Consider the following 16314-nt stretch of genomic DNA (forward strand, 5'->3'; position numbering starts at 1 on the left):
AGCCGCCGTCCTCCGATTTCTACCTCCTCCAGCCTCCCCTTGTACCAGTCAAGTGTCAACCTTGGATATCTCTAGTGTCCCGTAGTTCTGTTCTGCTCCAGAGTGTGTTTGGACCCTGCCAGTGACTGAAGTTCTGACCCGGTTCACACACGTGTCCATGTGTCCATGTCTGCCCTGACCCTGACCCGACCCCCCCCCCAGCTCATTCCATTCCAAACTAAGATCTAAGGAACCACCATGCATTTGGACTCTGGTCGGACTTCCACACAGACTCACTGTTGGAACACAACCGGTGGGTTGAGGGGAAGGTACCTCGCTAGCCACAGGCTCCGTCTCAATGTCTTCACTACCGTACTGCTCAGAGCAGGGGAGGCTGGCTGGAGGTAGAAATCGGAGGACGGGCTCATCGTAATGCATGGAACGGAATGGAGACGGAATGGTATCAAACCACGACCAGAGAGATACCACGAGATATGTCTCTCGTTTGATACCATTCCTCATTCCGTTCCGTGCATTACGATGAGCCCGTCCTCCGATTTCTACCTCCAGCCAGCCTCCCCTGGCTTGGTGTGCAGGGCCAACACGTTGCTTCACTCTGTGGTACGCTGGTGTGGATGTTGGACCTCAGCTCTCAGTTCTGGGTGGGTTAGTGAGAGACGCCAGGACCTACGGGTCTTCTCCGGTTTTGGTTTTGGCCCTGACAGACAGACGGACTGGACTGGACCAGTCCGGTCTTGGTGCTGACAGACAGACAGACAGACACACGGACACGTGAGCCTACAGATTAACGCCTACGTCAGGTGGGTCAGAGGTGGAGGTCACCGCGGGGTCAGGGGTTACGACCTCATCACGGCCCTAGAGGCCTCTGATCAGGTCCCCGGGGAACATCCAGAGGGTTCCAGTAGCCATCCTGGGCACTCTGGAATGTTGACTTAATTCGCCCTCGGCACTGAATGAGTTAAGACGGGGTGTCACCCGGGTGGAACTACGTTGTTTCTACGGTCGACCTCCACCTCTGACTCCACCCCCTCCTTCCACAGACCGTTGCTTCAGACGCGCCGCTGTGGGAATGCTCTAACGCTGCCTGGCTTCTCTAGTCCTCAGCTTGTGTTCTGGTCTGTGGAAACACAACATGTGGTAGCGGTTGGATGACTGGAAAGCTGCTGGGTACAGCTGTACATAGGTGGAGTCCTGAGAACCGTGACAGGGCCACACTTATACTACTACTACTACTATTATTATCATTATTATTACTACTATTATTATTATGTAATTGAGACAATGTTGTGTCACAGTCCATAGCGTTGTGTGTTCTAAGTTTGTATTGGTGTGGATGTATGAAGTTGGTAAAAGTCATTAAATAAAAGTTCTTAAGCCGTAGCTAAAATGCTATGATGATCATGTTGAGTACCCAGCAGCTGTTCGGTAACAATAATAATGTCCTGTACTGGGTTTAACCTGTCGACCTCCTGGTGCGGTGGTAAACCTGTGTTGCTGACTGATGAATATGCTCTTATCTCCCCGACCGATCGTGACAGCAGGATTTAATTCGTACACTGGAAACACAACAGGGGTTGTAGGATCAGGAGAGGTCTACAAGGACCCAAGAGACAAGTGGCCTAAAGGGTGAGGACCACCTCCCTCTCTCCCTCCCTCTCTCTCTCCCTGCCTTCCTCTCCCCCTCCGTTCTTCTCTCCCTTTGTACCTGTGGTGGTTACCATGGTAGTCCTCCCTCTCCCCCTCTCCCTCCCTCCCTCCCTCTCCCTCCCTCCCTCTATATATATTAAAAACATTATATAATTATATTATAATAAGGTTTTTGTGTGTGTATGTATATATGAGAGACGAGAGATGTTCTGGTCAGTGATGTGACGGCGGTGTTGTTGTGTGTCAGCGGTGGTCAGGAGCAGGAGAACACGATAACCGGAGCCCCCCCAGAGAGCCTGACGTTTAAGGAACGGCAACGCCTCTTCTCCCAGGGCAAGGAGGTGTCCAACAAGGTCAAGGCCTCGCGCAAACTCATGGAGCTGGAGAACGAACTCAATACGAAATAGTACAACTGGACCAGACCGGACTGGACTGGACTGGGGTCCCTAGTCGGCCCGAGCACCTAGCCCCACCCCCACTGGACTGGACTCTTCCAACCCTTCCCATCCCCCCTCCCCCCTTCCCCTCCCTCCCCCCTGTGACCTGAGAGAGAGCCAGCGATTGGTTCCCGACGGACTGACAGTCTTCTTCCTTTTGTGTTGTTTTTATTGAATCCCTGGACCATTACGTACGATTTAGATGTATCGTTGCAATAGGAGACAGACTCTTATGGCTTAATTTCTTCTTCCCTCTTAAACTATCAAAGATATATTATGATAAAGCACTGTAAAAAAATGTTTTAATTATACTAGTAAGAAAGACAACATTTGAAAAATCACATGAAGGGGGATATATTTTTGTTTGTAAAATGGTTCTTGGGTTAGGGATGAAGAAAGAATTTTGCTCATTTTAATTATTTTTTTTAATAGCTTACTGTAATGTGGAATATTTTATGGTGTTATTTTATGCTCTATCTGCATTACATATTTTCCACACTTTTAATTTCTTGTTTAAATAAATGCCCAAGCGAATATACCAGACCAATCTTTTAGTTAACGACTTCCTCCTCTGCTCAGTGATTTATTGAAATAGAGTAATTTTGTCCATTCTGGTTTGCCATACACTGTGTTCTTCTTCATTCCATTATAGAATGTGGGTTTTTCGTTTTTGATCTGGAAGATTCTATGACTTCACTTCCACCTTTATAAACTGGTTTACTGGGTCCTGATGGAGACCCTCCTGAGTGCGTGCACACACACAAACACACACACACACACACACTGTAAATATCTGTCGTTCCAGACAGAATGATCACTTCTCACGAGTAGCAGACAGTCTCTCACATTCGGTGTCACTTCCAGATACAAACGGTTCAGAACTTTATTGATCAGGACATTTTATACAAGCGTGATGTAGGAAATTGATACAGTGAACTTCCTTCCTTTTGGTTCTCACTGTCAATGGGGAAGTTATCAGTTTTTTAATATTTTCTATTTTCCCCCTTCCACTTTTTAGTATTGATTTTCTTTGTTTGAATTGAATTTAGACATTTGCAGAGTTGTGTGAAATTTGACCTGTTAATACAGTACATTGCCAGTATGAGGATAAATGAAAGCTTGTGTTGATGATGAAAAATGACTTCAATTTCAGTTCAAAAATGCTAATAAAAATTAAAAGTAAAGAACCTTGTTTCCATAGCAGGTGTTTATTTGAACCTTCCAATGTAAATGTACTTGACAGAACCTGTTTATTTAAACTGTATAAGCATTCTATTGGAAACTTGGAACAAAAATGGAATACATTTGGGACCTATACTGTAATTTGGGAACCGGTATTTGGGAAGTATACATTATGATTTACAGGAAGTACTTAATCTCGCCAGTCTTAACCCCCCCCCACCCACATCACTTCCGCCACTGCTTCCTGTTTGTGTGAGTGACTCCATCTTGAGTGTAAATATTGTTTTTCAGGAGAACATGGAATCTTTACCATGGTAACTCTGACTTATGCATAAAGTAACAACGGTGACATCATCAAACTGTTTCTGCTCTGATGTTAACTGAAATTACATGTATACGCATTCATTAATTCATTCATTTCCCATTTTAGGTTACAAATTTGAATCATTTAAATGGTTTCATGTTAGCCTTTTGTAAATCATTAATAAATACAGATTTTACAAAATGCCTGAAGCTGTGTACATTTTGTATAGATTATAGAATATTCCCAATGAATTTCACACATTTTACCTCTAAAACTAGATGTGTTAATGTTGTCTCATCAATATAAATATAACACAATTTGAATACTTTATGATGATGAATTGATCTTGATACTAGAGTATGGGTAAAATATGGTGAATTCGTGAATTCTTTTTATTCTGCTATTGGCAGTACCTGTTTAGGGAGAACATATTAGGTTGCAGTCAGATATTGGAGCCCCACAACTTGTAAGATTAATCGTTGGGGGGGGGGAGAAAAAAAATAGATAGACACATACGGAAGTTTATGAGTTGAAAATACTTTTGTGGCGCTATAGCGCCTCCTGCTGGACAGAGATCGTAAAGGGTTTGGAGACGGCGAGAGGCAGCGTGGACGACGGTCCAGCACTCATCGTCTTTTCCCCCATAAAAATAACACGAATTATGGAGAAATGGAGGCATACGAGATGGAGGCAAGAATGTATTTGTTTGGGTGAAGTGGCACCGTAACGCTGCAAGTTATCTGGGTAGCTTAGCGCATACGGAGTAGAAACTGAACTGCCCTGTCGGCCGATCCACAATCTTTCTTAGATATCCAGCTACGTTAGTTAACGTAAGGGCTTAAACAGCTTCTTCTAAAATCGAGGTAAATAAAAACATATTTACGTACATTCATGGTTCTAACTACAAGTCAGGATGGCCGAGCGGTCTAAGGCGCTGCGTTCAGGTCGCAGTCTCCTCTGGAGGCGTGGGTTCGAATCCCACTTCTGACAACAGTTTTTTGAGATACAACCGTCCGTAATTGCAGTTTCCTGGAAATCAACACAACAGAATGAATAAGCTCACTCAGAACAAATGCCACAATATCACCTTTTATTTGTATGATCCAACATCAATTTAACCATCAGCAAAGACAAAATAAAGTATATTAACCATCAAACTGTTTTATGGTATCATTTACACATACTGTAAGACTTACATGAGAACGTATGGAACTGTAAAATAGGTCCTCCATCTGCTTTGAAAAGGTGAATTCAGTATTACAATGAGAAACATGACAAACCATGAAACATACAAACCATGATCAACAGTTGTCAATATTCTATTTTTTTTTTTTTTTGACAAACGTCTCCTGCAAAACATAATGCATGTGATACATCAGCTGTATTCTATTAAAATACTAAAGCATACATGTTTACCACAACAAAATAACACTATCAAACACTGTATAAACCATGTTGCTATAGCAACACTAGGGTACAGCATTACAACCTAATAAAACAGAATCTCAAAACATTAACCCTTCGATGAACATTCCTGAAAACGTTCAGTACTGGTGCTAAAACAGTAGCAACTAAGGCAAACTAGTATTTAACAGGATATCAAAGTTTGATGCTTACATTAAAGCAGAAATGTAAAAATGTGATTATATCAATCAAAAAACATATACCGGTACGGTAACGGTATGTGCAGTGCTTTGGTTTCCTATCATATATACTCCAATGCAGATGACATCATACTTGTAATCTTAATGTAGATAATTTAAGATACCCATGCTTGGACTCTAATTGGAAAAAAGTCCAATTGTCAGAGATAAAAAGATGTATAATCTGTTGTTGGGTGGTAGTGATGGTGATGGTGATGGAGGTGGAGGTGGAGATGGTGGTGGTGATGGAGGTGATAGTAGTGATGGTGGTGGTGATGGAGGTGGTGGTAGTAGTAGTGATGGTGGTGGTGGTGATGGAGGTGGTGTGGTGGAGGTGATGGTGATGGTGGTGTGGTGGAGTAGCTTTGTTGTCCTTGACGCTTCACACCTTTAGGATGAAGAACATAAATAGTGGGATGTAAACATGATAGACACACATATCTGACTATCCTGAGGTACAATGGCACTGTTGGTGTTGAGTGAAGACTACACTTCAAATGACAGGTGTTACACACATCACTGTACAGCCAATGTAATACATAGCAAGCCACATACAGTACTGCTTATCAATAGTATGTATTTACCCCTGATATGAACCAGCTCTCGCTGAAAGTCATCAGTAGTAGTCAATCCTTACATCAGGGCACCTGTGGGAAAAATGTGCAGTTGAAGAGAACACGCAATTACCTTTTAATATTGCTTGCATTTAGTTGAGAGTCGTTTACCGTAATCCTACTACATCTCGAACATAAATATTTTGCAAATCACAATACAACATTCAATTACTGTGTGTGACAACATGTAATAACAACGTTGTAGAGTAATTACAGCGTTACTATACAGCAGAAAATGAAAAATAAGAAGTTGACACTCACATGGTGTTGTTCCTGACATGGTGTTAGTTCGTCTCATCCTCTCCACTCCCTCAGTGGTGTGGTCTGTCCTCTCCCTCTCCTCAGAGTCCGGGTCAGAAGACGACCTCTCACCTCTTTGTCCCCAGAAGCTCTCTGGTGACCTGCGACCCTCTAGGCCGACAGCGTTGTCACTCCTCATTCTCCCCAGGGGCGTGTCCGTCCTATCGGGTGACATTTCAGGTTCAGCTCTGGCCGTTCTCTCTGCAGGGTTCCGGAACCGGAGTCTGAGCATGACGTCGATGTAGTCGGCGTGTCCGGCGTCGACCAGCTCTTTGGCGACATGGACGCCGTCGGCCACGAGGTCCACCTCCCAGTGTGCTTCGGAGATGTACTGCCGGAAGTATATCTGGAGGTTCTTCTGACAGATGCACTCCTGGAAGAACACGACCGCCTCGTCCGTCCATTGCCCCCCTCTGATCGGCTTAACTCCTCTCAGGACGCATGGGTAGGTGACCTTCGGCAGCCGGGTCAGCTGTTCGGGGAGTTGTCTCAGCTCCGAGCGACGGGCGTAGGGTACATTCACACAGTGGCCATAGTCCACCAGGTTGATCAGCGCTGCTGTCCCGTCCACCTGTACGATCTCCGCTCGGCACCATCTGTTCTTGGTGTCGGACCTCACCAGGCAGCTCGACCCGGGGAGAAGGTGAGCCTCGGGCAACGCCGGCATCTCCTGCGGGAGGTCGTGGAGGACGGTGGACACGGCGTTCATGATGAGGAGCAGGTCCTCGAGGACGATGTAGAACTCCCACGGGGTGGTGACTGCGGCTGCAAAGCCCGAGTAGCCCTGATCCATCTTCACTGGGGCCAGGAAGAGCCTCTGGAGAGGCCTGTCATCCAGGATAGACTCTCCCTCGGTCACAGTCGCAGCGCAAGCCTTTGCCGGGGTTGCTTTTTCTTCAGTAGGTTGTTGTTGTTGTTGTGATGCCGTTCTCAGTTGTTGGATGAGGAATAGCCCGTTCATCATGATTTCCACCATCCACAGGCTGTCGGCATCGGAGTAAGAAACAAACATGAATTTGATGTCCTTTCCCACCATTGCTTTGAGAGTTTCCTTCATTATCTTAGAAGCCTCGTCCCCTTGTGTGGGGAGACCAGGGCCATTCCATTTACACAAAACTGCCTGCACAGGAATTTGCTTGAGGTCATTACAAAGCTCTTTAATGCAGTTAGCGGGGACTTCCTCTGTAGTGCCATGATCCAGAAGGAATACTCTGTATTCTCCTTGGTCAGCAGATGCATGTTGCACAATTGCTCTGTACCATTGGTTGTCTTTGGTTGATTTTATCAAGCACTGAAGTCCTTCTTTGACATCCTCCTCAGACATGATTTCGCATTGGCTTTGCTTTTCAACTAAGAGATTTTCAAGAACAGTGAACTCTTCTGTGCTCCTGTTAACTCTCACGCAAAGATCTCCATTCTCCAAGATGGACAAAAGAGTCCCGCACTCTGTCTGCCCGAAGCTGATACTCTGAGGTGGAATCACGGTCTCCTTCACTAGCTCTGCTGAGGGTTCAAAGGTCACCTCACAAGGTGGACTAGAAGTGCTTCTGCTGGCTAGTCTGCTGTGGTGGTGCCTGCCAGTGCCATGTTGGTGGCAATGAGAAGACATCATGGTGGTAGAAGACACTTTAAGCGAGAGCTTTTCACCTTGAGCAGTGAAGATCATCACCCCCCCAGACTCTGTATTTGACTCCTCCTCTGTGACCGCTAAGGAACTTAACTGACAGGCTGGCTGTTTGATCTCCGGGTCAGCAGGACTTTCAGACCAGGCCACGGCCTCCTCATTTTCAGTCACGGCAGTGCCATCATCAGCTTGGGTTGGGTAGGCATCCTGGATCTCAATGTCAACCTCCCACTGAGCCCCAAAACGACTGCAAAATTCAACCATGAGAGGTTTTCCCATTACAGCCTCTGTGAAATATGCATCACTTTCAAAAGAGTCCGTGTTTAGCAGGGTGCATGGTATGCTTAGTCTAGGCTGGGACAGATGTTTGTGTGTCAGAAAGTAAGTTTTATCCTTCCCCACAACTGCTGTATTTCCATAGTCAACAAACTCTACTCTGAACTGACCACTAATGGCAGTGTCTCTCACAACTGCACGGTAGAGCGCTCCATCCTCTTCAAATTCAGCTGCTACAAGGTCATTGATCCTCAGTTCCTGAGTGTTGTTTCCCATGGTGTCTTTAAACAGCTCTGAGTTGAGGTCTTCCCCCAAGTCCAATATGGTTTGTTCATCGGCTTGCATTTGGATAAAGAAGCTGTTGACTGTGTCAATGTGGGAAACGAACCCCAGACCTCTGAATCCTGCTGATCTTGTAGTGCTGGGGAGATTTTTAAGTTGTGGCAGTTCAATGGATCCTGAAGGGAGTTTTGAGGAATTGTCTGTGTCGTGTTCTCCGCATCTCCGATCTATTTTTCTGTCTGTGTTTTCTTCGGATTTTACCAGTTTTTCTCTCTTACTCTCTATATGACATTCCTTCTGTGACCGTCTTCTTTTTGAACATTTTGAATAGTGCCTCTTTTGATATCTGTCCCTGTAGCACGTACTTCCCTTACCGGGGAATCTAAAATGCTTGTGGTCTTTTTTGTTGATTGTTTTGGTGCTGTCATGACTTAACCTGATGATGTTCTTCTCCTTCGGTTGTTGACTTGCAATTAACTGCTTGATTTTCTCATTTATGCTAACGTTTTCATCGAATAAATCAAAAGCAAAAGTCCCATCCTCATTCTTTCCGACGACTACAGCTCGGAGCGGCTTGTTGAGAACGGACATCTCCAGCCACTTGTTGACCTCTGCAAAGTCTTCCTCCTTTGAGATTTGTGAGAGGCCGCATCTTAAGGCCTGCATGGGGGTGAACAGTAAATCTGACGATTCACTTGGAATAGACATGACATTGCTTTTTTCAACAACGCACGTGTTTCCATAGTCCACAAAAAACACACCGAGATGAAGGGGTGACGGAACACGGCAAGCCACGCCCCTGTACCATTTGCCATCATAGTATTTTGCCAGGCAAAGTTTCCCCACAAGAGCTGCAGCGTTGGCACGCAGTATTTCCTCACTTTCCGTTGTAACTTTCTCCATCAGTTCCTCAATGATGTCACTGTTTTTGTCTAGCTGGCAATACATCTCCCATGGGCTGCACATGTGTGTGACATACAGCACCTCCTCACTGCCGCTCTTCAGATTAAAAGAATCATAGACAAAGGAGTCCAGGCGTACACACGGCAGGGGCTGCATAGGGCTTCCCATTTCTCTTGCAAGACCTCTTTCCAAAAGCTTCTTGGCTGCACTGTTGTGAGTGGTGCACAGATCAACCACGTTGGATCGGCCTTTGTTTTTCACATGCAGGTGAGACTTTATGCTGCATGTCAGGTTAAAGGACTGGTCCAGAACATACTCCTTCAGCACATCACATGCCTCTGGACTCCACCCACCATGGCTGTCCTCAACAGGCAAGTTATAGAGACTACATCTGAACGCTTGGCCTTCCAGTTCAAGGTGCTCTGGCAATATCGCTTGAAAATTGCGTATGTGCTCTCTCACAATCATACCATAGTCCACAAATACCACTTCAACGTAGTCTTTCTGTGCCCCTATAATGCAGGCCCGGTACCACCTGCCATCATCTGAGGCCTTAGCCACACAACAGGAAACCCCTGGCTGCACTGGGACTGTGTGTGTCTTATAATACCGCTGCATCTCATCCATCAGTTTGTCCAAGGTGGATCTCTTGCTTTGCAGCTGGCACGAAAAATCTGAGGGGGAGGCGATGTGAGAGCAATGGACAGACAGTTCACTTCCGAGCTTGAATGTCTGTGCTTTGAACGCAACATCTGGGACCATCTCTTTTGGCGTCTTTGTGATAACACAGTGTCTGTTTTCCACCGTAGGCACACTGACATGGCGCTCTGATGCTCCACTTGTGCAAATTCCATTTTTTTGGACGGGTCTTTTCTGGCAGACTTTCTGTTTTGCCATTTTGTTTTGCCTCGCTTTCCCTTTAATGGCCGGCTCAGAGGGAGTGAATTTCCAGTACTCTGCTTGATGTGCCTTGGTCAAGAGCTCTGAAATGCTCTTGTCGTTTGGAGTTTCCTTCACATACAGATCAACAACATATCGATCTTTCCCCATGTGGACAACATGCACAAGTAGAGCTTTGTTGGACACTGCTCTTCTGAAGTAGTCGGTCGAAGTGATCGTCCAAACATCACCCACTGGTAAAACATTCACCAGAGAACAACTCAGGACAAACGGTGGTTCGCTGGCAAACTTGTCTGGGAGCTTCTTAATCAGCATGTGTGGTACTTTTTCAGTATTTCCAAAATCAAGGAAAAATACTTCAGCTCCATTATCAAGAGTGTCTGTCACTACAGCTCTGTAGTAATGCATGTCCTTTTCAAACATCGCGCAGCACAAAGCACCGGGTTCTGGATCCTCAAGAACCTCTTCGTCCAGCTTTATTTGACTGTAATATTCTGCCATTTTGTTCATCATCTCGTCAAAGTCATGATTGCGTTTCTGTGTTCTCAACCAGAAATTGTTTGGGTTCAGGACATGTTCTATATACGCCTCAAACACGGAATCTTCTTGCATTTTCTCAACATGGCGGGAATTATCCAGCACCTGGACCATTGCGGTCTCGTAATACAGATGGCTGTAATATGGCAAAATTTGCTCGCTTTCAGAAACAAAATCACACTTTCTTTGTTCAGCGGCGTCTTGACTTGGCCCCGCCTCCACAGCGGGATGGTTCTCAGCACTGAACACTGTGACAGAATAGAGATTCTGCCCTTTGTCGAAGCCTTCGATTTCAACCTCCAAAACCCCACCCAGCAACCCCTTCTTCAGCCAACTCAGCTGCTGGGTCTTCACAGCTTCATCTTGGCCATCCAGACAGGCGAGAGCACACGGGAAAGCCATGATTGGTGTAGAGAGAAAATCTGCTGGGAGCTGAAGGACGTTTTCAACTTTGACAGACTCACAGAACCCATAATCAACAAATAAGACTCTCACTTGAGAGTTTACGGGGAGGAACTGCACAAAGCCTCTATGCCACGTCTCATCCTTCCCCTTGACTGAGCAGAGTAAGCCCAGATTCTCCACAGTCTTTTTACTGGGGTCTTTGCTCCTCGACTCACACGACAGTGCCAATTTCTCTGACATCACTTGGAGATCTTTCGCCATACTGGTCATTTGGCAGTAAAACGTCCCAGGGTACACTGCAGCGGTTACTCTAACCTTCACTCGTTTACCGGCGGTCAGCTTAGGGCCGCAAGACGACAGAATATCCTCAAAACCCTGCAGGCTGGACGGTTTGAAAGAAAACTCTTGTCCCACTGACTTTTCAATCAACAGGTCTGGGACAGGTTCACTGCTCTGTTTGAGAGGTGCCTCTGTCAGCATTCTGACCAGCAGAAGGAACGTGTCTGTGTCCACATGCTTTCCAAGCCGCTGTCTGAAGAGTTCCCTGTTGATGTCATGGGCATCGAGTATGAGGACTTTGTGAGGAAGGAGGGCCTGGATGTATCCTTTAACATTGCTTCCAATCAAGGACGAGAAGTACCTCTCCGACAGGGAATCCCAGTGGTCTCGTAATGGTAACACGTTGGCGAAGAAACCACAGACTATCTTCGGGGGGAGCATGGATAGCTGATCCAGGGCTGTGGCCACGTGGCTGACATCAACACTCAGGACATTTCCATGGTCAATGAGGAACACGTCACACACATCTCCCTGTTTGTTTTGAACCCTTCCTCTGTACCAGCGGCTGGACAAGGCATCCTCCACCAGACAGAGCTCCCCTACCTCCACAGCGGCCTTGGTCTTTGCTGCATTCTGTATCTCCACCTGCAGTATGTTGTAGTCCAGTTCACATAGTGTGAGGTATTGGCCCTGGAAATGTACCAGAGTATCTTCAGGATTGCAGTCCACGTGGGTTAACGTCAGTTCCACGGGCCACAGAGCACATGGCCTGGAGAGGCGGGACTCCTCCTTAGAACTAGAAAGAACAACAATAGCTTTTATTAATTAAAAGATGGGAATATTTCTTGAAAACCCCACAATTTATTGTGTTCTCTATATTGTTCTGTATATCTGGAGGTTGCTTTCATCTCACATGTTACTATTAGTCTTAAAAGGGATTTGGCACACTACTTGTCTACCAGAACTAGAATCAAGAATACTCTAGCTCACCAACTGCCAAAGAGTTCCGGAACACTCACCACCTAGAGTGCCAAGTGTTCTATGTGGTGTTTACCTAGCAACAATACTTTGATTGGCTACAAAATGAAGCATCATAATGTATGCATTGTTGGTGAATAAAGTCACCCTTGGCACTCTAGAATGTTGACAATTTGGGTTATCTTTCTAAGCAATAGCTTATAGGCTACATTAAAATGTACTTTATGGTGTAAAACAAAGGGGAGGTGCTACATTGTAGGCTACCTTTTAGAATAGAGTTATGTTACATTAGCTTAAATGATAAACCCTAACCAATTCATAACTGAAATAAAACCATACTTTTGCTTTTAATCTTTATTACCCTGTGCAAATCAACACTCACATGAAATCACAAAACCCAGAAGGTGAGTGATGTTTTGCTGCTCATGTAATTTAGTATTCCTTTGTAAGTACAAAGTAATTAGTGATAGCCTATTGTAATCAGATAGTGGTGTGACAGTTTCTGAACAGTCTCTATTCCACTTGTGGAATAACAACACTGCTCAGCTCCATTACTGCGTAATATCTAAATGGAATGCCTCTGTTGTTAGTGATGATGGGATTGGACAGAAATGTGCCCTCCTGAACACAGCAGAACATCAGAAGAATTTAAGATTCATGCTTCACATGTCTAATTACAGGCAGCTATCATAGATAGTTGTTCTAATTCAGGGCATGACTGCTGATATTCAACTTACTTTAGATTTTCTGAAGCCAGTCTGGGCAACATTGCAGCAGCAAGAGGCACATTCCTGAAATAAAATTAAAAAAACACTTAATTAAAATTCTAAATTCTAAAGCCACATTATGTGGCTTTATCTTCAGAGCAGAGGTCCATACCTAGAGGGCTGGGATGTATGCATATCTCAGTTTCAGCCGAGCAGAGGCACGCATTATTCACACTAATCCAGGTCCTGGTTTCAAGTTTCAAAGCTGTATTATCATCAGGGGAGGCTGGTGGAGGTAGAAATCGGAGGACGGGCTCATTATAATGCTACCTCTACCAGCCTCCCCTGATTGTAGTGTACTGCCTGGGATGACAGTTCAATGAAATTCTTACTCTCAAACTTTCCTCATACAAAACACAGAATACCGAAAATACAGTAACATCACAATAATAATACAATATCAATACACTCAATGGGCCTCACGCACCAACATTCTCTTAAATGTCTGACCAAATGTTCTCAACCATGCTAATCTGCTCCTACCAGGTGTGCTGAATGATGGTCGTACATTGGAGGCGCGTGGCAGATTGTTTGTTATTACCGTTGGTAACGCCCCCTAAACACTACACAAGGGCCGGTGTGGAGGCGCGGGATTTGACCGACGTGTGTTTCGCCTAAATTGAGGCTCCAGAGTATTGCACAAATCTAAAAGTAGTGCTCTTGGCAATCTGAAACAGCTCAGCAGCCATTCATCCGTCAAATCAAATAGATCTGTGCTATCTCTAAAAACGCGTTTTCTGCATAAGGCCTGGATGGCCAGCAGTATGTACGCCATTCTGAAGCTGAACGCACGCAATATCATCCAAGGGTTTTTATAGTCTTAATTGGGATCAATGGACCAATAGTATTTCTTTAGCCCACGAATTTAATAATCCAATCATTATAATTACTCTAAAATATATGATAATCTAAATGTGATTATTATATGATATTCATGCGGTTTTTTTATGTTCCTCAGATTTAAAACGAATGTTTCCTTGCGTTGGACAAACAATTTGTGGACTGTGAATACAATGATGTTTTTTTGCTCTCGACCATTCGTAAAATGTTCTCTTACCTAAGAGATTACCTCAAATAAAAAAACACAAATCAATGGGTACTAACAAAATAACACCAAATCGTGGATACGAACAAAAATATGAGGAACTTTGTTCGTATATCGCTTCCTGCATGAGGCCCAAAGTCTGAATTTCCAATAACATCCAGTATGTAGGCTTACAGCATGCAAAGAGAAGATCTTCCATCACTCCGACTCGCCAGAAACATCTGCTGATAAGACGTTTATGCAGATGAGGTATATATTAAGGTAACCTATTTCTTACCTAACAGTGTAGGCTCACACTTTAGATGCTTACCTTTCGACAAAGACTTGGTTTGCACAGTGTTTCACCTGTCAACAGCAGAGGGGACCCTCATGTCACCTGGACAGTTCACCTACAGGGAGAGAAAGTCTCCGGCTATTTACAAACAAAACGACCTGAGGAAAAGCTCCACACACACACACACACACACACACACACACACACACACACACACACACACACACACACACACACACACACACACACACACACACACGTCCTCTAACACCGACAAACACACCAGTGGTTCTGCTGCGGTTCAGCTGGCTGTCAGACACTCACCGTTCAGTTCATAGTCTGCATGAGGACTTAAAGGACCCAGCAAAGTTGGAAATGGGGATGATTTAGAGATTCCTGTGGAAACAGGCCAAACCTCTGTATTATATTATATTATAGTATATAACTGTAGTCTGTAGCTTGCTAGCTACATCAAACAATCCATGCCAAGAGTGTCACTCGAGTCTCTACACGTGTAAATTGGAAATAGTGTGAATATTTGCACTATTAGCTAGCCAACCGACTTGTAATACGTAGCATAGGTGATGATGGATGGATGGACTGTCGCCGAATCGATATTATTGATATACTTAATCAGATTTAGTTTACGGATTATTAGCCTGATAGCAAAAAAACTGACAATGAAGGAAGTTTGCGCGGGCTATCGTTCAAGGTTCCCTTGCTTATTAGCCTGCTGAGCCAGCCAGCTAGCAACTCGCCGTATGGTGATTACACTGTTGGCAAAATAAACCAAGCTATAACAAAACAAATAGCTAATTCAGTGACAGATAATGTATTGGTTTACATATCCTTAGTTGGTTTTAAATCGTGAAAATACCGTATTATTCCAGAACACAGAAGAATACTTGGTCCGTCTGTACGACAGGACGCGGTGCAGGTTCAGTCAAACGGGACGTGGACAGAAAAATTACCTTGATCGAATCATTTGCTGCCACCTGTTTCAGTCCCGGACCAGGACTGGAGCTAAGCACATTGTCCAATAGAAAAATATGGAATATGAAGTTGGAATACAATTCTCATCAGCATAAAATGTGTTATTTTAATATAGGAATAATACGCTTTTAAAATATTGATTATGCATAATATTGATTATGCTTTGTATACAATTGGGGGGGGACTATTGTTTGCCTACACTAGAGGGCGACATCCGCCGTACTATTGAGTTACTCTTCAAAAATCACTCATTCACTTGTTGCGTCTTGATATCTCGTGAACAAATTATAAAAGTAGTCCTAGTCTATCATTTCATTGTCTTTCAATAAACTTCTGCTTTTAACAAATTAGGCTGCACAGCGTTGCTCCCTGGCTGCTTTAAGCGCCGAGTGTAGGCCGACATCACCAGATCAAGCAAGGCGAGATGATGGCTTTTTAGTTAATCATTGATAAAGTGAACCTACTCCCCGTCCTCTGTAAATATGATAAATGAATCCCTAGGCAATCACGGTGTGACGTCGGCCTTAAGCCACATCACAGGTTTAATTAAGAGCAGACGGAGGCCGTGAGAGTTTTATTGTAAGGTCCGAGGAGAGAAAGACAGCAACTCTTACTTTTTATATTAGTCCTGTTATTGATTAGCTATACGGTTTTCCTGCTCTTATTCCAGGAGAAAATGGCAAAACAAAACGCTGGACGTTTCAGTGTTGATGGTTCTCTGCTCTTGTGAGAAGATGAATTCTGGAGGACATTTTTTTGTGTTTTTATTTGGGGGTTAATTTATGAGGATGCCAGCATCAAATGGACACCAAATAATGTGTAATAGTTCTTGCAAATGTTTTTAATTTTTTGTTTCGTTTATTATTAATATCTTGCATCTAACATGCCAATGAAACGGAGTACTGGAAGCCCCATCAGGGACGG

General features: G+C 44.4%; 3 protein-coding genes across 3 annotated transcripts in view; 2 read left to right on the forward strand and 1 right to left on the reverse strand.

Annotated features, from left to right (window-relative positions):
• Positions 1 to 3773, forward strand: part of LOC310817985 (afadin-like) — a gene marked incomplete at its 5' end in the record, with an annotated part of 51232 nt that extends 47459 nt beyond the window's left edge. Inside the window, 2 exons of the mRNA XM_083688743.1 lie at positions 1542 to 1626; positions 1895 to 3773. Of these exons, the coding sequence (XP_083544869.1) occupies positions 1542 to 1626; positions 1895 to 2054 (245 nt within the window). The 3' untranslated portion in view covers positions 2055 to 3773. The remainder of the gene's footprint in view (positions 1 to 1541; positions 1627 to 1894) is intronic.
• A 2073-nt stretch (positions 3774 to 5846) lies between these two features.
• Positions 5847 to 13545, reverse strand: tdrd15 (tudor domain containing 15; the record flags this gene model as incomplete). Its single annotated transcript, XM_083688744.1, has 4 exons — positions 5847 to 5860; positions 6089 to 8485; positions 8675 to 12129; positions 13529 to 13545. The coding sequence occupies 4 exons, from the start codon at positions 13543 to 13545 to the stop codon at positions 5847 to 5849; spliced, it is 5883 nt and encodes a 1960-aa protein (XP_083544870.1).
• A 2728-nt stretch (positions 13546 to 16273) lies between these two features.
• Positions 16274 to 16314, forward strand: part of rfx6 (regulatory factor X, 6) — a gene marked incomplete at both ends in the record, with an annotated part of 10767 nt that continues 10726 nt past the window's right edge. The window contains one exon of the mRNA XM_083688745.1: positions 16274 to 16314. This exon is cut by the window's right edge and continues 158 nt beyond it. Within this exon, the coding sequence (XP_083544871.1) occupies positions 16274 to 16314 (41 nt within the window).

The sequence above is a fragment of the Argentina silus genome, assembly GCF_951799395.1.
Source record: "Argentina silus genome assembly, chromosome: 17".
In the NCBI taxonomy this organism is placed as follows: domain Eukaryota; kingdom Metazoa; phylum Chordata; class Actinopteri; order Argentiniformes; family Argentinidae; genus Argentina; species Argentina silus.